Source organism: Eleginops maclovinus, chromosome 1, assembly GCF_036324505.1.
Source record: "Eleginops maclovinus isolate JMC-PN-2008 ecotype Puerto Natales chromosome 1, JC_Emac_rtc_rv5, whole genome shotgun sequence".
NCBI lineage: Eukaryota > Metazoa > Chordata > Actinopteri > Perciformes > Eleginopidae > Eleginops > Eleginops maclovinus.
This window is the reverse complement of record NC_086349.1, coordinates 15,201,801-15,223,842: the sequence shown is the minus strand read 5'-3', so window position 1 is coordinate 15,223,842 and position 22,042 is coordinate 15,201,801. Positions and strand designations below refer to the sequence as shown.

At 40.6% G+C, this 22,042-nt stretch overlaps 1 protein-coding gene across 1 annotated transcript in view; it reads left to right on the top strand.

Annotated features, from left to right (window-relative positions):
- The window catches only part of lrp1ab (low density lipoprotein receptor-related protein 1Ab), a 78,146-nt gene that overhangs the window by 2,841 nt on the left and 53,263 nt on the right, over window positions 1-22,042 (top strand). Inside the window, 2 exon segments of the mRNA XM_063884709.1 lie at window positions 7,690-7,830; window positions 18,280-18,417. Coding sequence (XP_063740779.1) covers window positions 7,690-7,830; window positions 18,280-18,417 — 279 coding nt within the window.

Genomic DNA, 22,042 nt, shown 5'->3' with positions numbered 1-22,042 from the left:
TTTGCTTCTAATCTTGTGTATCTGCTGTTTGTTTTGGTTACCTGATTGTCATTGTGGTGCAAAATGGTCCTTTGTTGAATTAAATCCTCCACTTTGGCTTATTGTTTGTAATTGTACCATCAACATCAAGACGTCCACGTTGCATTACTTGAAACTACTGAGCTTACGATCTATATAACCTTAAGCAGAAGAACCCTGTTGGTAAAAAGTGTAAACGTGGGTCAGAGGCTAAAGAGGTTGAATTCCTGAGGAGCCTACACTCTGTTTGCCTGACCTTTTTAATAGGAGCTGGCTTTACCTTTTCCTCAGAACTATCACTGGAAACATCTGCTGGAAAAATTCAGCATCTCTCATACAAATTCAACAGCTAATGGAACTTAGATTGCTCTCTGCAGCTCTTCCAAGTGGATGTCACTGGGGAGTGGTTATTGTTACTATGTACACCAGAGGCTGCCTGTTGTTGTACTCTTATCGGGTGACACCGATAATCCCCATTATGATTTTTTGGCATTAAGAGTCTTCTCACAGAGAAACATAGAATAAAAAAAATAATGAGGTATGTGGATTGAAATACAGCCAATGTGTTGAGCACATTCTTTGGCTTCGGAATAAGATTTAATGTAAAGCTTGTGTGCACGTGTTTTTCATTTTGGTCTTTACCTAGTGAAAATATTTGTGAAATGATAATAGCAGACACCAATGGGATTCTCTACCGTGGCTGCAGAAAAGATCCCCTTTTATCTGTCTTCTTCCTGTGCTGCACTGCAATCATCTGTTAGCAGAAGGTAAAACCAGATTAACATAAATGTCCTCAGTGTTGTTTCCCACATATAGAAGGAGACCCCTGATGAAAGTGTGTTTGTTGATGGTGAATAGCAGGGGTGTACTATAATTGGTGTTTTCAGCTAGCTACATCACTGTTTAACCTGTTTTGCTTCTAAGACCCCCAAAAAACGAGCGGATCAGCCTCTTTTACGAAATGAGGAGTGTGGGTGTGTGTAAATGCATAAAGATTAAATGGGTTATTGATGGTGATATAATCAGGCCTTTCCTTCCGTCTCCTGTCATTAATATGACGATGCCTCCTAGAAATCCGTATGTTTTAATTTCAACCTGACCGGTATCACCATAACACATCTTTACATTGGGGCACATTGCACAACATTGCATCATAAAGAGAGTAAAGAGACTTGTTCAAATGCTGCAAATAGGTGCAACATTTGCCTAACACCTGACACTGCTTTGGGAATACTGGTTTTGTGATTCCTGTTTTACTTTGACATCATTAATTGTGAACTACTCGCCTGTTTTTGACACTTTCATTTCTTGAATTGTGTGAATTGTTTCTGTTGGCTTTACCAGGTCACCCTCATGTACGGCTTAGATGTTGTTGATGCCCCTGACTTTGTGTTGTTTGGGATATGGAGTTGATCACAGGGACCCTTGTTTTATTATTTTTTTACACCTGGTCAGAGGGAGAATATGTATTATGAAGATAAGATTCCAATTTCATGGACTGCTGCTATGTGTCAAAGCTGTTGACTTTTACTTTGATCCAAGAAGAAGCAATGGCTCTTCAGTCACTGGTTTGTTGTTTTACATTAAACAAACATTTATTCTATCATTGTTGTCCCAAAGATATGGACACATTGATCAACTCTTGAGCTTGACATCGCTTAACACAACACAATTATGTTTCATCGCTTTATGATTTCATCACAATACATTTACATGAATAGATTAATTTGAATGTTTTGACTTTGTATTTCATGCACTTCCTTGTTTTCTTCTGTTATCACCTTTAAATTGTTCTGCGTGTGACAGGGAAGTAAGATATACCATGTGGTTCTCAACAATACTATCAAGATGAAAGGGTGTGTGTAGTCTTTGACTTTAAATGTGCTTGCCAAGGTCTACAGCTCCTTTTGTAAAAGTAAAGTTACTACTAAAAGTTGAGTTTTCAGTCCATTGTGATATTTTGTTATTTGTAGGAAAAATATTCTTTGCAAGAGTGAAATCACTCCTACTGGCATTATACTGCATACTGCAATCTTCAAGGTCTAACTAAGGAAAATTCATGTGAAGTTAGGGCCTTAAGTGTCACTTATTCCAGATTTAGGATCTCACTGCTGACCAAAAAAGGTCATTTCCTAAGACAACTCATTAGTTTATCATCTACAAGTCGCTAGCCATTATTGAGCCAGGAACATTCATCCATCCTGTCTCCTTTAGACCGAATCCAATGAGGTACTCATGGATATTGACTTTCATTAAATCACAGAAACCTTTCAGCCTTCAGCTGGAGTACATCCTTATTTTATATCATACGTTATTTCTACCTTATTCCTTTAGCCTTGGATTTGTTATTCCTGGTCGCTTTAAAAGACATGATAATCATGATTCACAGTCATCTCGGTTGCTCTGAATGCCTCAATTTATGTGATCCAGTCTTCATATTGTGGCTCACATAGCTGAATCTGGTTTGACTTTTCCTCTTGTGATATGTAAAGACAACAGCCCTGGTGTGGAAGAACTTTCTATAAAGCACCATGAGGCCTATTTGCATTTATTTTTATGTCCATCAATCACACTCACTCAATGCATGTCTTTTTACTGCGTTGCCTTTAACTGCTCTGGCCTGTGACGTCCTGCAGAGCCTCATCAGGTTACCTCCGAGGTCAAAGTTGCTCCCTTTTGTTGTGCGATGACAAAAAACAAGGCTTTCAGGCACAAGAGGAGATATTAACTCAAACTTAGTCTTCCCCTTTTATGCATATTCAACCTCTTTGAAAATAGTTATGGTGGATTAGTACTTAAATAGCCTACGGACATCGGATGCGCACTGAGGGCTGGTTAAAGTGCTCCAGTGTTGTCATGGGCTTGGTTGTCACAAAGCTAATTGGTTCTTTCCACTGGACGGGCACTGCAGTGTGGACATTGGAAAAAAAAAACATTCAATGGCCAGGACAGTGGTAATGGTAGGACTTTACATTATTTGTATCACATGTTCTACCCTTGTATAACATAATATTCTATATTTCATTTCTAAAAAGTTCTGGCCAAAAAATAGTCTGTGAATAATTAATAGACCACAAAAATACAAAAGAATGACATTCCTGTACCCTCATATTCTTCCCTCTGATCATTGTTTGGTTTTAATTGTTATATATACTGCATGGATTCCTGCTTTGAAATCCTGCTAAACTGAGTGCAGAGTCATAACTTCAAACTTGACCTCGGGTCTAATTACATACTGTATTTCGTTTGCTTTTTTTACTCCCTGAATCACTCAGGAAGAGCTGAGTTCTACAATAGAGGACCAGGAAAGGTAGAAGCGTGTGGTGATGAGAAACAGTCCTGGTTTTATTTGAACTTTCTCCTATTGCTTCACTGTAACCAGAGTCTCATGTATTTATTCATCCATTTGTGTCATGAAATATTCCCATTAGGAATCTTTTAACAACATTTAACAAAACCCATCCTCTCCTGCTTATCCAAAAAATTATCCCAAGGGGATTGGGTTTGTTGACTACTAGAAGGTGCTCAAAAAGTGTATTTCATATATCAAATTGTTAGATGCACTCTGACCCCCTTCTCGCTGCAAAGAGAAAGGAGCAAACAGTTAATTTCCCCTGAATTCACAAGCAAAGCTGTTTTGGTGAGCAGCAAAAGCTTTACATGTTGCTGCTCGTCTGTAACAGATTGTCTTTTTGAGGAAAAGCTGCACACATGAAATCAATTAGAAGGTGATGGAATGTGCTGCATGAATCTGGAGTTGATTTGCAGAGCAGGGATGGCCATTGAGAGAGACGGATCGGAGTGGGGGGAAGTGGGTCAGTGTTGTGTCCCAGCTGGTTATGGTGTCTGGAGGCCTCCATCATTTGGCGTTGAATTGGTGACACAACACCATTTACTCACCCTTCACATCCTGCTCATCCCACAGAGTTGCTTTCAGCATTTAAGATTCTTTTAATAAAGTTTTTGGATTTCAAAAGCAAAACAGCTCTTAGAATTGTTCTTGCAAATAAAAAAGGCCTTTTAAAGTACTTTTTCTTTCTATTAGCCAGTCAGGCCAAAAGTTTCTATAAGAGCCGTGCTCTGTGTATGTTTATGCATTTGCTCATTCACTCGTGTCTAATGTTTTTTGCCATGCACAGTGCTGAAGGGCAATTCAGTGTGCACTGTTTAGACAGCGCAGAGCTCCAGTGGCCCTGCATAAGGAAATACAGTGTGTGCTCCATTCAACTGGCAGTATGCTGAAAATAAAAACCAAGTCAGCCAACTGGAAACTGAGAATCCACATACTAGGAAGCAATTCTATAGGATTTATAGCTCGGTATAAAAGCATTTGTCCGGTTAGTCTTTCAGTGACAGTATGACTTTGTAAGTTTTTTTTTTTTTTTTTTTTTGTCTTACACAAACATGCATAGTCCTTTTTTTCCGCCTTTCTGAACACTTAAAACATGTGCATTGGTTTCAGCGCCCTTATTCTGGTACACCCATAATGGTTCTCCATAACAGATTGAAAACCATTGTAAAAACTTGGAACACATGGTGTATTTGGGTTTAGAGAACCGGATGTTTAGTAGAAACCCTAATCCCGTGACTAATGGACAAATACTCAAGACATTTTTGCTGTTTCACTTCTAGTATAGCGTTCAGGCTTTCTTGGGTTTACATTCGCCAAAAGGCGAATAAATACACTGAGTGCAACGTATTGTAAGTACACAAGAGTGAGTGAGTCTAGCATTTAGTTTTTTGTGGAAGACAGCTGTTTCATTTTTTTGAACCAGCCAAATAAAGACATTGGTACATTTTGTTTCTCTTCAGAAACAGATGCTCTATTTTCTGTAGGGCTTCCAAAATTGTCTTTACTGAGTAATGATGGGAAATTCCAAACTCTGGAAGGTTTTAACTTAGTCAGCGAAAGTTAGTTTTCCAATTTTCTTATCTAATTTTATGTATTTTATGATCGGTCAGAAACCTTAGATTTAGAAACCTCAGGTCATCTTAATGTGGAGGGAGCCGTGTTAGAAGTGTGTATAACAAACTTAAGTTGATCATAAGCAACATAATTTTAGATTATTCGTTATTGTTTTGAACATGTGATGGACATGTCTACTGTTTGTGGATAGAACAGTTGAACACTGTGGGATTTCCTTCCATTTATTCACAGCAGGGTGATCAAGTTGCGTTCAGCTGTGGCAGGAAATGCTTTAGTTGGAATAGCATTATCAGGAGGAGACTCTTGGAGGCGAACACACTGGCCTTATAGCAGTTCCTGTAAGTGGAGTAGCCTATGTACCTTGATTCAATGTGATTGGTGTTTGCACCTTGGCCAATCCCAGTCGACTAAATAAAAAACTTCTTCATTCCCCCTTTGTAGGTAAAACTCGACTGAAATGCTTTACTTCCCAGCCTGATTCGGACCCTCCGAAAATTGTTTGTATTTGGCAGGAACTTTGGAAAAAAAACCCAACTTTGCATTCTGAATTAACAATTCACATCTCTGTTTGAGATATTTCAGTGGGCTTTGAAAGAGGACTGCTCAGGGGGAAGTCTGCCAGTCTTTCCCCCAGCCTCTAACCCCTCCGCTGCCACAACCTCCAATTAGGCTCAGAGGTTCTCCCGTCTGCGGTCGATTCATGCTGGTGTGTAAAGGGATGATAAAATTAGAACCCACAATGTTTTATTTCCAGTTTTATGCACTCATAGGGAACAACAAGCTCAGCCCAGCTGCTTCATACTGGGGGACCAGAGAGATGTGGAGACTGTCTTTACATAGCAGCTGCCAGAGGTTTTAATACTTTTGCTCATTTAGGTCAGTGTGGAAGTTTGTTTAGTTCTTAGTTGTTTAGTCGGATTATATGGCAACATGTAAGGGCAGGCAAATTCAGTGCTACTACCGCCATATGGAGTGTACCAGGACACAGGTAATCTGAAGCTAAAGGAAGCTAAATTAACATGTTGGCCTCAGGCCATGGCTAGCCTCTCGCTCTCGCTCGCTCTCTCGCTCTCTCTCTCTCTCTCTCTGTCTCTGTCTCTGTGTGTGTGTCTCTCTCTCTCTCTCTCTCTCTCTTTTTCTCTCTCTCTCTCTTTTCTCTCTCTCTCTCTCTCTCTCTCTCTCTCTCCTGATAGGTGTGTGCATGTCATCGGAACTTACTCGGTCATCACCAGGCCATTATTGTACAGCTCTCTGTCTCATTCTCATCACATTCTGATGATATTTGATACAGAATCTGTATTATGGCTGAGTTTAAATATTATTCTGATGCAAGCCTTGCCCCTGCCGTTGTGTGACGAGAAGAACGTAACAAACTCTCTGCATTTTAAAAGCAGGCGCTCTCTCTTCTTCTAAATCTCCTCGAATATCAGGGTGTATATGGAAAGCTGTGATCTGATCCATACAACCCTTAAGCTCCTGTATTGTATTTACAAAAACATGACACTCAGAAGACTCAGTGTTTAGTGCTTACACATTCACTGTGCTGTCAAATGAAAAGAGACCAGGGTCTAAACCCCTTAGCCTGACAGTCCAAAGGAACGTGATTGCAATGATACACTAGCCTCATGCTCTCTTGTGATTTCAGTCACATCCCAGCATCCTTGTGGTGCACCCCAACCCCACCACTCAACCCACACCTCTCTGCCTGCCAAGTACGTAGCGAGGCAAGTCATCCAGGGCGAGAGTGGGCTCAGTCCCTGCAGAGAATCACAATGAGACCTTGGGTCTGTCTCTCCCATAGCATTATTGCAACACAGTACAGTACCATCAACCTCCTGCCTCAAATGGCCTTTGTGGTCTATTTTTCTATTGTGTGTTTTAACCACTTGCATAACGGGAAGAATTTCACTTGTGTGTTTTTAGAAATCAACTCACCTTAAGTGTATCTGGGTGGTGCCAGAAATCTTAAGACAAAGATGTCTAAACCTGGGAAAATAAAAGTAATATCCTGGGCCATACAGTTAGAAAAAAAATGTTTTGGGTCATTTCTAAGATAAATAGTTAAATAAGTTACAAATTCAGTGTCGACAGACTGAATCAACACCATGTAGGTAGAGCTCCATTCGACGAGTGAGGCTAAGTTAAAGCATGTGCCAGACTGCTGATGGGTCTGGAGCGTTGCTGTGGTGCTGTTAGCCTGTGGTACACCTCAACAATCTGTGCTGACTTACTGCCCAGGACTACCACGCTGTGCTCTTTCCCATGGGTCAGGCGGTGATTGAATGCCCAGTTATGTCTCTGCTGTGACACATGAAAGAGCCTCTGTGGTAAAACTTGAAAAACACCTTAGGAGTAATAAAAATTAAAAAAAAGCAGAAAGAAATGAGATGTCCGTAAGAAGAGAGGAAACGACAAACAAACCCAACTAAAAGGCCCCACTGTTAGTTGTAACCTTGTAGAGGAGATTTTTTTTCCTGCATAGAGTGTGCCTGTGGGACTGTTGATACAAAAACATCATTGTAAACTTGGGTTGACCCTTGCATGTTACTTTACCCTGCTCAGCTAAGATCTATGCTGCTTGTAGCTGGAAATTTCCTATGTAGATTCTGCACAGGAGAGAATAATAGTTGACAAATGCATAAAATAGCATTTCTCTCTAAATTTACTTTGGATTACAAACCCTTTCCACACACAGTTAAGTTTTTTGAAGACTATACATTAACATTCAACTCTGTGTTTTTCAGCCCCCAAAGTTGAGGACCAGCCCAAGACCTGCAGCACTAAGCAGTTTGTATGTAAAGACCAGGTGACCTGTATCTCCAAAGGCTGGCGCTGCGATGGGGAGAAAGACTGTCCAGATGGCTCAGATGAATCCCCAGATATCTGTAAGTATTCCTACAGGAGAGCCCTACTAAAACTGTCCCTCAGCAGTCTTGTGTCCTCAGCTCTCCTGTTCTCCGCACTCCCTATTACTAGTTTTACTTAGCCTTCTCTTCATGCGATAGCCAAATAGCAATTTACCCTTTTAAAAAAAAAAAAAAATCATTATCACCCAAATGTTTTTGCTGTGCATGAAGTTATATAACATCAAATTCATTACCTCTAAATGGTCTTCAAGAGACAACAGCACAATGTTCAGACAGTTTAATTTGTGCCTGAATAAGAGGGTGGGCTTAGCTCTACCAAGGACACAGACTCGCAGTGTGTGCTCTGGCTGCTCTGCTGAATTATAGCTCTAATTATGCGGCCGTGTTTAGTCTGAATGTTCATGGATGTGTCTGCTCTTGTCTGGACTCTTGTGGGATCTGTGGAGTCCCTTAGTGTCCCTGCGCCTCTCATCTGTCAGACTCTCCATCCTGCAAATCCATCCATAAACTCTCCGTGGTAAAAGCCTTCTCTCTGTTTTAATGTAGGTGCTAATGGTGATTTTACTGTCTGCATCTGCCACACCTTGCATCTGTCAGGATTCTCATAACAGTCTGGCATGCAAAGACTAGCAGCTGACACCCAGCATTAAAAGACTTGTTATTCTGGGTGAAAAAGCAAATGCGTATTAACACAAAGGATTAGGGATTTATTAAATGGCTAAGGGTGACTTGATGTATCATTTTCTGATTCAGAGCTTCACACAATACAACACAAAGCTGAACCGGAAAGTGATCCACAATCTGACCCTCCTATATTGATTTACATAGAATGTAGAGCTAACAGCTGAACTCTCATTTGATAAAGTTTAATGTGAAATAATCAAACAAATTGCTATCAAAAGGTTGTAAAATTATTGTTGTAAACAACAGCAATCACAGAACATGAGTGTGACCCACATAATTCAATCAAGCAAGCTGTGGCTATATTATTTCTGCCCTTTTTTCTAATAAGCAATTGAACTGAGTGAATTTTCCATAGTACTTATGTAATTTGGTGACACAGACAATGATGTGATTCATCTTCTGCATGGAGAGATGGAGAGCGATGTTTCACCAGAACATCAAGATATGTTCTGGTCAATTACCCACTTCCCATGGGCTCTACGCTGCCTGTCACTTTACCTTTAGTTAAGGCACTTCTCTATTGATGTGAGTATTCATATTAAAAATCTCTTACTACAATTAATCCACTTTGGTGTTTGCAGTGCAACAAGCACAGTCTAAATGCGAGGCTCCTCTTAGTATCCCAATGATAGCTATCCATACTGTATTTCATCCTGTAGTTTATTTGATCCTTCCATTAAATGTGAGCAGTATTTGGAATCGACTGCTGCAGATAAAGCTGCAGAGTGAATACGCCTGCACTCATGGAAATGGAAGAGTTTGGAGGAGTATGACTCTGAAGGTCATTTAAAATGCTGCTCTGACTCAGAGGAATGCAATAGTGTTTTAGTTTTTATCCTGCTTTTTCCATTCACGTGTTGAAACAGTTTGCAGATCATTAGCCCGGTTTCTCTCAACTAGGGAGTACCATAAGAGGCAGTCAGACAGAATTGCCATGAACAAGACTGCCCTCAAATGAGCTAATATGGAAATGTTAAATATAATTAAAGGGCTAACATTGGTTGATCTGAGAGGATGGAAATCTGGATAAACTGCGGAACATTTGTGATGACATTTCTTACATGTCATCTGATAAAAATGACTTTTTATCAGACACAACGTTTACAAACGCAGTCAAAGTTTCACTTTCAATCTTAGTGATAGTCTGAAAATACCAGAAAATTCCTAGCTCTCTTGACTTTTGTTCAAACATGCCCCCTGACCACAGTCTAGTTGTGTGTGTTAATGTTGATGGGAATAAGAGTGCTGCATGCTACTATAATTACGGCATTATCTCCATTTCAAGTTAATTACTAACTACAAGCTTTCTTTACAAAGAGTACTCTCTGAGATTCCAAAAGGCAAAAACATTTTCCTCTTCTCCCGACATCTTTCTATTCTTGCCCTCTTCCTCCTGTGGCAGCTTGGCTGTACACCAGTCTTGGTTTGGGATTTTTGTTTCCTAAATTGGCCACTATGTCATTTGAATAGGTCACTTGTGAAACTGCAAATAGGAATCTCCCCGTGTTATTCCACTTATCCTCAAGTGTTGTGATGAAAACACAATGTAGCTAATTTTGCTGAAGCACTGGTTTTGTTTCTGGTAAATACCACCTATTTTATTTTACGATGATCAAGAATTCACTTGCCGTCAGAGTGGAAGCTGCTGTAAATGTGTGCCTATGTCTGGTGTGCATCTTTGATCTACACCTCTCTGGTACCCATGCTGGAAGAAAGTGCACTCTTCAGTATCATACTGTCTGGAGGTCTAATTGCCTGTCGTTTCCAACCCATTCATCTGGGCTGTAATTATGTTGAAAAGCTAAAGACAGACTTCTGCCGCAGTAGTGGGATTGTAACCCGACAGGCAGTGGTTGAGTCAGTTGACACTTAGGGTCAATGTTGCATGTTAATATCCTATAGCCTGTTTGTTTATTAAAGGGGTACTGAAGGAGAGCCAGGGGAACGTACAGTATGTGTATGGATGGCTTTTTTGGGAAATGGATCTGCATGACTCGTCATCATAAAATGATCGGTGGGGTCTGGGCAAGTTGCCAGCTGTTGGGCCGTCAAAGCCTTCAGACCCCTTGTGTGCACCTCCCTCTTATGGCCCCTAGTACACTCTCAGATAGCCATCAGTAATCTGCCTGTACAGGCCCCTGTCTGCAGGTGTGACCCTGTCATCCTCTCCCAGGTACTGCAATGACTCCCCCTCACTGCAGGGCTTCAATTGGTTTCAGACAAGCCATTTCACCTCAATTACATACAGGCTTAAGGCTCAGGAAGTGGTTGACACATGCCCTTAAGGCAGGAGTATATGTGTCTCAGCGATGGTGCTCTATTCAGGACTGCTGCTTTTAATGCTCCAAAAGGTAGTAGCAGTATGTTGTAAAAGTGTTATCTTTTGTCTATCTAAGAGATAAAGTAACAAGCTGGGTTGTTCAATATGTCAATACATGGCTTTAACTGCAGATGTTTAGCAGACGGTTTACAAAGTGTTTTGACCGTGCACTGATATCCAAAGCATTCTCTTTTTGGAATAAAAAGGGTTTGTTCACAAAAGAAACAACTACCAAAAAGTAAAATAAGTTTATATTTAATGATACTTTTCTTATTTCCATCCCTATATTTCTTGGCTTAATTATGGAGAAGTTAAGAAAGTGTTTAGGAGGTAATTGAACAACAATAATAATAGGATAAATAATTTCTAAACATTCCAGTGAATGTTTTTTTCATGATGCTGGAGTTAAAAGTGCTGTGTCACAACTTTAATGTCCTTTCACAACTCTGTTGGAACAGTTGATGTTCAAAACACTGACTGCCTGTCTGTATCCCAAGTCTGTATGCAATTATGATTCTTGCCTGAACCACATTCATTGTGGTCGAGCCAGCGAATAGGAACAGATGATTAAGTAAGCCATAGCATGTAAGCACTTTCTCCATCATGAGAAGTGCTTGCCACGGAGGAATCCCTTTCATCATCAAAAAACCTTGCGCAACAATTGTCTGTGCCTAATTCTCTGTTAGACGTTCTAGCCCCTGGCTTAGCATGAAAATGTCCACAGGAAGACTTCCAAGCAGGGGGTGAAATGCATCTCAATCATGCAAATACACTGCCTTTCTTTTACCACAAAGTGCTTTCCACTTTCATTCAGGATGAGTAAATGAGCTGATAACTCAAAGTAGTTAACACTTGCAAATGACAACCCTCCTCTGTACTTGATCTGTCAAGCTGTCATTTAAGTCCAAGTATTACCCACGTGAACACTCAGACACATTGGTTTACCTTGTTTATTCTTGAAAGTCATTTTGAGGGGATGTACCTTGGAATGCAGTTTCATAATGAATTTGAGGGACCCTTGGCTTAAGAGGCTAAAAGTATTTAATGTAACAATACCTAAATGTCGTCGCTCAAACACAGACCTACAATTTCATTTTAATCTTCCAGTAGACTGTGATTTCATGTCTTTGCTTTGAACCGGACAATTTGCACTAACACAGTGGAAACTCTTTCAAAGAGTTTGTCTGATGTAGCGGCACGATACTGTGGTGAAAGTAGATGCCAACACACAACCATACCCTCACCCTTGGCCCACACACTCTGGTCCATGCCAGTGGATGCCATGGCCTGGGGCCCGAGCTGGTAGGGAGGTCTGATGGGAAGATTGAGTTATCATCTCAGTGCAGCTGCCCGAGGCAGCCGTGGGCCACACAACGAGGTTATCTGCCCATCTCTAGCTTCAAACCCCCCTCTGGAAGCTCGCCAGCGTGGTCCTTTGTCCGGCCCATCTGACAGTTATGCCTCAGCAGCATCTCCAAGACGACAAGGAACAGCCGGCTGCTGAGGTAGTGAGATGGGATGGAGCAGTGGGCAGAAGGGAGGATCCTACAATAAAAGCTTTGTTTAGGAGAAATGATCTGATTAGCTTTCAGACTAAGGAGGAATATGGAAATGTCTTTTGTTAAGCTTTGGTCCATTTGCTGTAGAAAAAGCCTTAAAAAGTACATTTGTGGTAGGGAGGGGGGGTCTTCTATTAGCTTATAATCAGTTATGTAGCTTTTCTTGCAGGGGGCACCATGCAGGGAGGGTCTGTAGTGGCAGTGGTTGACACACTGCTTCCACAGAGGAAGGAGCAAAGCCCTGTAAATCCCTCTGGTCTGTGGCCCTGAGCCTCCTCAGCTTCACGGGCCTATCAACAGGCAGAGAACACAGGGCTTTCTCACGCCACACAGGCACCACTTCGCTTTCTCTGCTGTCTCCTCCACGCCCTGTCTCCTTCTCTCCCTCATTCTTTCTTTCCTGTGTCCCACTGTCTTCCTCTCGGCCTGTCAAAGCAGGCGGAGCAGCTAGACTCAAATACTCTCTGTTCCCTGTTCCTCATATCTCGTCTCCAGTCTTTCCTCTGGTGTAATTGCATCACAGCTTTCCACCCTGGTTGCAGATGTTTTTTTTAAATTCCTTTTACTAGTTGTCTCTCTGTATGTTACTGTAAGGAAATGTTCTGTGGTGCATTTTACACAGTGACAGTTTACTCTGTTGCAACAAAATTAACAGGACTGTTTGACTTGTTTTAACAAGCCGCTACACAGATTTATTCGATTTATATTACTGTTTTACTGAAGGAATTTGGATTTTCAATGGTACTCCACCCAAGTTGTATCTTTTTATTGTTAAGCACCCCTGTAGGCTTAAAAAAGTTTCTGTTAAAAGTTTGTAAAAACCTGTGGTTATAAGCAGATAAAATATGTGTCAGTTGATTACCATTTATCGGAAAACATTCTCGTTATTTAACCTTTAGTACTACGGGAAGATAAGATAATCTTTTATTACTCCTACCGAGGGGAAATGTGCAGTGTTACTGTAGGAAAGAGGATAGTTTAAAACAAGGAATATGAATAGAATAGAATATTTGGAATATTAATCAGAATATAATAAGCAGACTGAAGAGTTGAATCACCATCTTTGGACATAGTAATAATTTCAGGCTGTTTCAGATTCCCTCGGTGAGAGCACTGTGTGCCATACTGTAAGTCCTGTGTGCTGTGGCTGCCTCAGCAGGGTTTGCCATAGCCATGTGCTCGTTGTGCATGCTGCCTTTAAGTGTGATTCCAGAGAGGGGAGAGTTAGTCAGTGGGCCGGCCTGCCTGTCACCCTGCACAACATATTCATTCGAGCTGACAGCAGACTTTATGGGAGTCAGTCAGAGGCTGGCATGTACCCCGAAGAGCGGGAAGAAAAGACGGCTTTTATGCTAAGGACAAAAGATCGACAGGGGATCCAAATTTAAGGTCATTGCATAACTACGGGAACTGGGGGATGGGGGATGGTGGGGTCCAGAGGTTGAGGTGTTGGAGGGAAGCACACATTGGGAGAATCCTTCTTCCATGTCACAACCCCAATGGCGAGTGGAAACCAGAGCTAAAAACATGGGACGACTAAACTCTGTGGGGGGGGGGGATTATTTGAAGGTGACACGGGAAGTGATGCCTTACTTAAATCTACACTGTTCTCAGGGGGAATGTTAGATATTGTTTTTGCACAAAGTCATATTTCACTCTTAAGGGCGCATGCTGCGAAGAGGCTTTCAATAAAGCAGGATCTCTGCATTATGACTCATAGTTAATAATTATTTAATCATGATGAATCGCAGCGCTCATTGCTTTAAAGTGAACTCCTCATATCAGGCTAAGAGTGCGAGATCATGCAGCAGATAAGAGAAAGATTTTAAGAAATAAGATCCCTGAGGTCACAGTGATGATATGCTAATATCACCGTTAGCTGATCACACAGTTTAGTGCAATAATGTAATTATCTTCACTCTGCCGTCTAATAGGTGTGAGGGATGTAATTTCCCCTCTTTTACTTTGTCTGTTAACCACTTCACTACCAGGCTTCTTACATTGTTTTCACTTGCAGTGCATTGTCTCTGAGATTGCCACACTCATTGAATAATCTCTGCAACTGTAGTAGGGACATGTTAAGTTATTTTAGATATTGCCCTGTATTAATTATACTAATTTAACAAATTATATAGCCCCTGCTCATGATACTGTAGGGCAAATCATGCCTATATTAATAAACATAGCAATCCAGATTGTCTCTATCCCTATTCATTATATGCAATCCTTAGTGCACTATGAAGTCTCCATATTTCGAAATGATTAGTTTCACATGTATTTATGGCCTACTGCTTAGTGAGAAATGGATTCAGGGAAAGTATCTGCAAATATGGCCCTCGGCAGATGGAGATCTGATAATTATTTATAATGTTATCTTTGTTTTTTAGCACTTTGAGTTTTATGCAGATTGTATCTGAGCAGTTGTAATGTAGTTTTTATGAGGTGAGAGCGAGGAGGCACTTTTGACTCAATGAAAGGCACAAGTATGAACAACTTTATGGAGATGATACATTTCTGTTTGTGTTTGAATATACATAGATCTGTCAGCCTGTTTAAAAAAATAAAAAACACAAGTTGGTTTTGGCTTTAAAATGACATTTATAAGTGTAGAAATGTTAGTTAGTTATAAAGTTTAGTTTGCATTTAAGCTTTTCCATGGCAGATTGTTGGTGCTGTACTTTAAGTGTTACATCTACTTATTTTTTAAGCTGTGCTGGTGAATAAATAATTTGCCACAAAGGAATGTGAATCGAAAAATAAAAAGGAGTTTGACCCTCTAATGCAAGTTTAGGGTTAAGATTTAGTTTCTCTGTTGACTGTAAACACATAGCTGAGTTCCCAGACAGGGTATACATTAACTCTAGAGCTTTTTTTTTGTTTAAAGATCTGAACTTAGTATTAATTTTTCTCCTTGCTAAAGAATATGACCAAGTTAAACACATTATATAAACACAAGTGATCTTTCAGATAAGAAAAGGCCCTGCAGGCTTGATGAATGTTGTTGCTTTACTAACACACTGAATATATATCCAGTTTGGTCATGGAAGATGCCAAAACCAACATGTGATCATCTCTTGGGGAGTAAGATAGACACTAATGAAATGTAGAAAAAGCAGAGGAGCACAATTGCATGATGACCAGTGTTGAGAAACGACTTTAAATTGACCACATATTCAGATCGGCCAATGCTGATTTCTTCGATCAGTTATCTTCCCCAAAAAATAAGCACTAAAATTAGATAGTTGTTCACTGTGTCATTTTAAAGTCAGCTACTTTTAATGTGTAGTCTGTTTAAATAAGTTCATATAAAAAGACAGAAGAAGTTCTGCTGTATTCTTTCCCTTCAGATTTGTGTACTGATGCTTGGTTTCTACTGACAGATGACGCAGGAAAAGACTACTGCCAGTATGAGGATAGGTTATTGTAATACACTGCCAACAACTTCCCAAACTGGAGCAGGGAGTATAGGGTTCATCTCCATTGTCCTTCCTGCAAAGTTATTTAATCCTCCATATTGTCCTTTCCATTTAGTTTTCTGCTGCCGGACTCTATTCAGCTCCTGCCAAGGTATTACTGTGTTGTGGAACTCAAACAATTCTTTCCGGCTGTTTTGTATCCCTGGCAGTTAAACATATTCTGCTGCTGCCTAGTGAGTGAAAAGGTAGAAGTGTGTGTGATGGAAAGCAGAGTTATTGTTTTGTCAGTGTTTTGTTGGCAGCCGTGTGTAAGCACCTGGTTCCTGGTATAGTGTACCACACTGTGTCAGTTAATTAGTTTATCCGTCGGTCAGGTCAATCCTTGACACATCACTTTTTGTCAAACCTGCTTACATGCAAATAGTTGCAAAGACAGACCTGACCCGATCCATGCAATGGGGGCCGTAAGATGACTTTTACCATGATTTGTCTTTTAGACTGAGTAAATGGCTTGCATATGATAAATCCTTGGCAGTTGTTCCATTTCCAGTGTGCATTGAGTTCATTGTGGTTGCTGCAGTTTATGTCCAAATCCCCGGGTTGGCAGTTTATTGAATGTAAATCAGGCTGGCTTAGAGGCTGAGGTTGTAAGGGGGCTACTAATATACTCGCACCCCCCCAGATGGGAGAGCTCTCTCTCTCCCTCCCTAAGCCAGATGTATTATAAAGCTAATTCTCTGTTCCAATATGCCACATTCTCCACAGAGGCTGCTGTGGTGGGATCATTATGGTAGCTCTTGTCACTTTTGAGATGCTTGTTTTAACTGAGTTACATTTTATGATCTGTGTGTGGTTACTAATCTTTTGGATGGATAGAGAGGACTTAAAAGGAATGCTTGTGGTTTCTTCAGGGAATGCCGACGTGCATGCAAATGTTCTCCCTCATAACTCTTTATGCACATCCACACTTTGGTACATGTGATTGCAAGAGATATTTTAACTTTCTTTTTCAAGAGCTTATAACTTCCAACCAGTCATTCTGGATGTGCATGACACAAAGAACTTACATACTGAATGTCAAGTCAATTGTATTTTTGTTACTTACGGTACAACTCCCTCTGTCCTCACAGTCTCACTTCAGAACTCTCTTAAAACTCAAACGTGCGAGGCAGAAATAAGGTTCCAGTGATTTGCATTTTTAGCAGCTTAATATACAGACTTTGTGCATGTGAGATTCTAAAGGAAGCAACTGAAACAGGTTTGCTGCTCTGGCTGCATAAATTCCAAAATCATCCTCTCGAGGCTTTTCCGAGAACCGTACATAACTGCAGAACTCTACAGATCGTTTCCTTTGAAGGCGGTGAACTTCATTTTTTTTCTTCTAGTGTTTTATAAAATGGGTCAGCAGATGTTAGAGAGAGAAAGGGAAAGAGAAGAGGAGTATGAGGAGGAGGAGGTGTTGGTGGTGGTGGTGGTGGTGGAGGAGGAAGAAGAAGAAGAAGAAAAACAGCCAAAGCAAACTGTTTGCTCTGCAGTGTGGGTTGAGAGGAGAGATAGAGAGGAGTGGGAGAGAATGAAAGAGAGAGACTGCATTTACTGTATGTAGATAGAGTAGATCGGTAAAGAAAACATCTCTGCTTTTCCTGGACCAGAGGTGATCACGCTCCTTCCTCCCCTCCACACCCCCCTTTAGATTGAATATATTGTTTACTTTTGTAATATTACAACATGATGTTCCTTTGATATCTTCAAAATTATTGCATTTGCAGACCATATTTCACTTGTTTGCCATATCGTGCAATATGTGTGCCCAGTATATGGAGTAACTGCATGTGTGCAGCTGTTACTTGCCAATAATATTTGGCTCTCTGTCCTACACGCATGAAGCGAATACCTATTGCACTAAAAAAGAATATCCAACAGAACCCTTTATCTACCTTACCTGCTATGGTTTTATATTTCACAGTGGATTTAACCAGTAAGCTGTTGCTCCACCGAAGAAAAACTAGACTGACGAGTAAAAGTGAAGGATTAAAGGCTGTATAGAAGAAGTTTTCCTTGAATTAACTTTTCCACGTTGATTGATGATAGTGCCTTCATCACAATGGGAAATAAATGAATTGTAAAATGTGAACTGCGCAGGCAGCCAGTTTGATCCAACAGGCTTTGTTTTGATGTGGGTCTTATCTCTGTGTATTTATGCTTTTGCACTCAGGTCTCATGCACTTCAAAACAGTTTTTGATCTCAAAGAGACTTCCTGATCCAGTAACAGTTATAATAATAATAATAGAAGTTTTTTTTTTCTTTTTTCGGATGATCAAGATCTTTCCAGGTGTAAACAGACTAGAGGGCCAACAGCCAGGGATTCAGCCTTCCTTTAATGATTTTGTTTTAAATTGGCTGATTCATCCACTTCACAATCATTTGTTGGACTTTGGTTTCCTATATTTTGCTTTGTGTCCTTATAAGTGTTTATCTTTTTTCCAGGCTCTCACAACAGGGTGAGCCAGTGTCCTGTCAATGAACACGGCTGCCTAGACCCAGATGTGTGTATCCATATGAGCAAACTGTGCGATGGCGTCCCTGACTGCACTGATGGCTGGGATGAGGGCCCTCACTGTAGAGGTAATTAACACACATGCATGCACACTCATCTACTTACTCCCGTTTACTGCAAAACCCACTCAGAAGAGATTGTATCATCTTTGTTGTGAGTATTAAATGCTAGAATCTACTTGTCTACCCATCCAGAATCTTAATCTCTGTCCATTAATCTCCTATATAAGGCCCTTTTAATGAGCTCTTCTGCTCTTGCTTCTACTGCAATCACAATGGAATTTCTCTTTCTGGGGAAAAAAGTCATTAATTTATCAATCAGCTCAGCTATGAGGATTTTAGCCCAATCCCTGTGGGAATGATGAGCATTCAGCCTGAATGCAGCTGGAAAAGAATCCAATCAAATCCTCTGCCATTAATTAGAGTTGATTAAAGAATGTGCAATGGTACATATTGGGTCCATAGTGTCTGTCTTTGTTGCAGCAGACAAAGGAGCAAACACTAGCTTCTGACAGAGGATTGCTTCCTTTTTCAGTAAGGCAGTCCTTACATGCAGCTGTCTGTAGCTCTATTTGTTTATAGCTGCTATAACTCATGTTGAGATGCATACTTTGAACTTTTACTCTTTATTGTGCCCACCTGTTTATCTCTCTCCATTCTGCTTGTTGTAGTAACAACACACTGAGCTTTCCAGTATCAAAATCCCTTACCTAGAAATCACTTGTTCAAGTATTTACAACCAAATTTCCATGAACCAAAGTCCTAACATGAGTCGATCTGCCAGGTTCTTAAACAATGTCTGTAATCTTGGATCAGCTTATCTCTTCACCTTATTTCAGTATCAGAATCAGATGATATGATAACCAACCCGTCTGCTCTCTATGCCAGTGTGGTACATTTGAAAAAATTACAAATAGTTAAGGTTAGGTTTTTTATGTTTTGTTATTGTCAAAGCTGTATTTGTCTTATTTCTTGCAATGTAGTTTCTCTAAATGGTATTCTTCCTGTACACAGTTCGCCCATGCAATAGAGTTTTAAGATTCAAATGTTAAGTGCATTAGTCAGAGCATTTTAGATGTTGCTCTTCGTGAAGAGCAGGATCATTGTTGGGCTGATGAAGTGGACAGTTGTATAGAGTGGGTGAGAGTGTTGGTATCCCACACATTGGTCATCATTGCAAGACAAGCCTTTACACAACACAGTGATGATGTCATCCAATCACAACATGCACTGCCTGTCCCTGAGGACACAAGTCCAGCTGTCCTCGGTCATGAGCTTATAATGCATGCACACACACACACACACACACACACACACACACACACACACACACACACACACACACACACACACACACACACACACACACACACACACACACACACACACACACACACACACACACACACACACACACACTTACATTCCTGTAAATACACAGCCAAACACACCCATTACCCCATAGACAAACACACCAGCAGTGTGTCCAGTACTTTGGGCATAGCTGTTTCTGAGCTCCCCTCTTTTTAGGGAAAGGCCTGGCCTTTCACAAGCATCCTTGTGTTTGCTTGTACAAACTGCCAGGTTGTGCAAGTATACCTGGGTGCTGATATCTGAAAGCACACTTTGTCGCTTGGTGTGTCCAAGTTATTCTGCCAAAATTGTTGACAGGAGTGGTTAGAAAGGGTGTAGCAATGTTAGGCAGGAATTGTATCAAGTTGAAATACATTTTATCAGCATTAGTTCTTAGTGTGAGGAAATGTTTGCAAAAAGGAATGTTACACAAAAAGAGGATAAAAGGGTTGAGGTAAACGAGCCTGTGATGCCCCCAGGAGCATGTCAAAGACACATGATGACCATGTTTTACTATGCTTTGGTGATCCAAACCAAAATCATGCCTTAAGTCTGCTTGTTTTACTTTTGTTTGGTTAAAACACAAAGTACAGTTTCAGGCCTATATTTAAATGCCTTATTTTGTATGAAGTATATGTAGCCAATTGGCAGCCTTTAGGTCATCTTGTGGGTGATGGGTCCTCTGTTTGGGGGCAAGGCCTTAGACGTGCCTCCCTCAGAAGTGACTGATTGATAGGGAAGAAAAAATGGGGTCATGGCACTTCTCTTGGGTTTTTTTTCTTCTTTTCTCGCAGGCTCAAAGGGCTCCCTGATTATTGTAGTGGCCCGATGCTTTGTCTGTGCATGCAGAGAGCTCTCATTGTCCTTCATGTCCCACTAACTGCTAAATGAGAACGGTCAGAGGCTACTTAAGATTGCCTGTAGGAAGACCACATTTTCATCTTCATTCATGAGTAGGTCCTAAATTAGTTTATTGGCTGCTGTTGGAGTTGTCTATCATGAGTAGACCTGTTTTATTGCTAGTCTTTGCCGATCACTGTATTTACAAACACTAAAGTGTTGTGAAAATGTCAAGTGTTTCTTTGACTCTAAATAGGCTGCAGATTGAAGAAAGCCTGAGTATTGATTTTTGCAGGAAAGCTAAACTGCTGTGTGTTTGGGAATGCTTTGTGACACATTGTGTATTTTGTGTGTGTGTGTGTGTGTGTGTGTGTGTGTTCATTTGTGTTTCAGTCTTTGAGCTGGGGCAGCATGCTGCCACTGTTTGGGACTACGATAGCCGTTGTTTGCTCATTACTCAAGCCACTGCCTTGCTCATGTTTGCAGAAGACTACTTGGCCCTCTTTGACTATGCAGCTCCATGCAACTGCCTATATATACACTTTTAGATTGCAATGGTTGATCCTACCCGTCCACACCTGGATATACACATTATTATATTCTTTAAGTCTGGTTTTCCAACTGTACTCACTGTTACACCATTGGAATGCACCAAACAATCACTCCGTAGAGGACAGAAGGACATTCCCTGATTGAGTCTTTGATTGAGCATGGCAATCTGTTTATTTTTTTTATATGTATTCTCAATGTATTAGTGAAAGATACATTTTTCCCAAAGTCTTTATACCGTTTATGCAATGTTAGAATGCATATGAATGTAGTAAAAGGTAAATGTATATACAAACCACTTGATTGAAGAAGTAGAAATCAGGTAATTTGATAAAACCATGTAACCATGTAGGCTTCTGTAAGCTGCAGGTAGAGGACAGGGGCATGCATGGACTTGTTTCCAGACAGTGAGAGCACAAAGCTAACGTAGGAATGTCCTGGGAATTGCCTCCCTTTAAATGTCACACACTAGAGTAGTCCGTTTTATCAAGTTAGTGTTTCCTTGAATTAAAGCTTTCAGATAAGGCCTCTGGACACGGAAATAGAGAGAGGTTTTATTCTTTTATTTTAGATTTTTTTGTACATCAGTAGAGGCGATTTGTCCTCAAACCAGTTAATGGATAGATGAGCTGATCTTTTTAAGGACTTATGGTTATGAAATAAGTCAGTTATTACAGTTTTTTTGTTGTGTAACTACAGCCATGACCCCAACACCAACCGTGCTGTGTTTTACTCACAAACTCACCACCTGCGTCATCTTGTTGCACCCTTTCTGTCCGCCCCATGACTGGATTTTGGAGGAAAATGTCAACTTTCATATATTTCTTCATGGACTGGCTCTGGACTGCACCCAAGAGCAGTTCTTCCTCTTCCTAATATCTATGTTACCGCTCTTCTTTTTTTTTGGTTCTCCTTGTCTGTAATATTGTGTATTTCCCCTTTGGGGGATCAA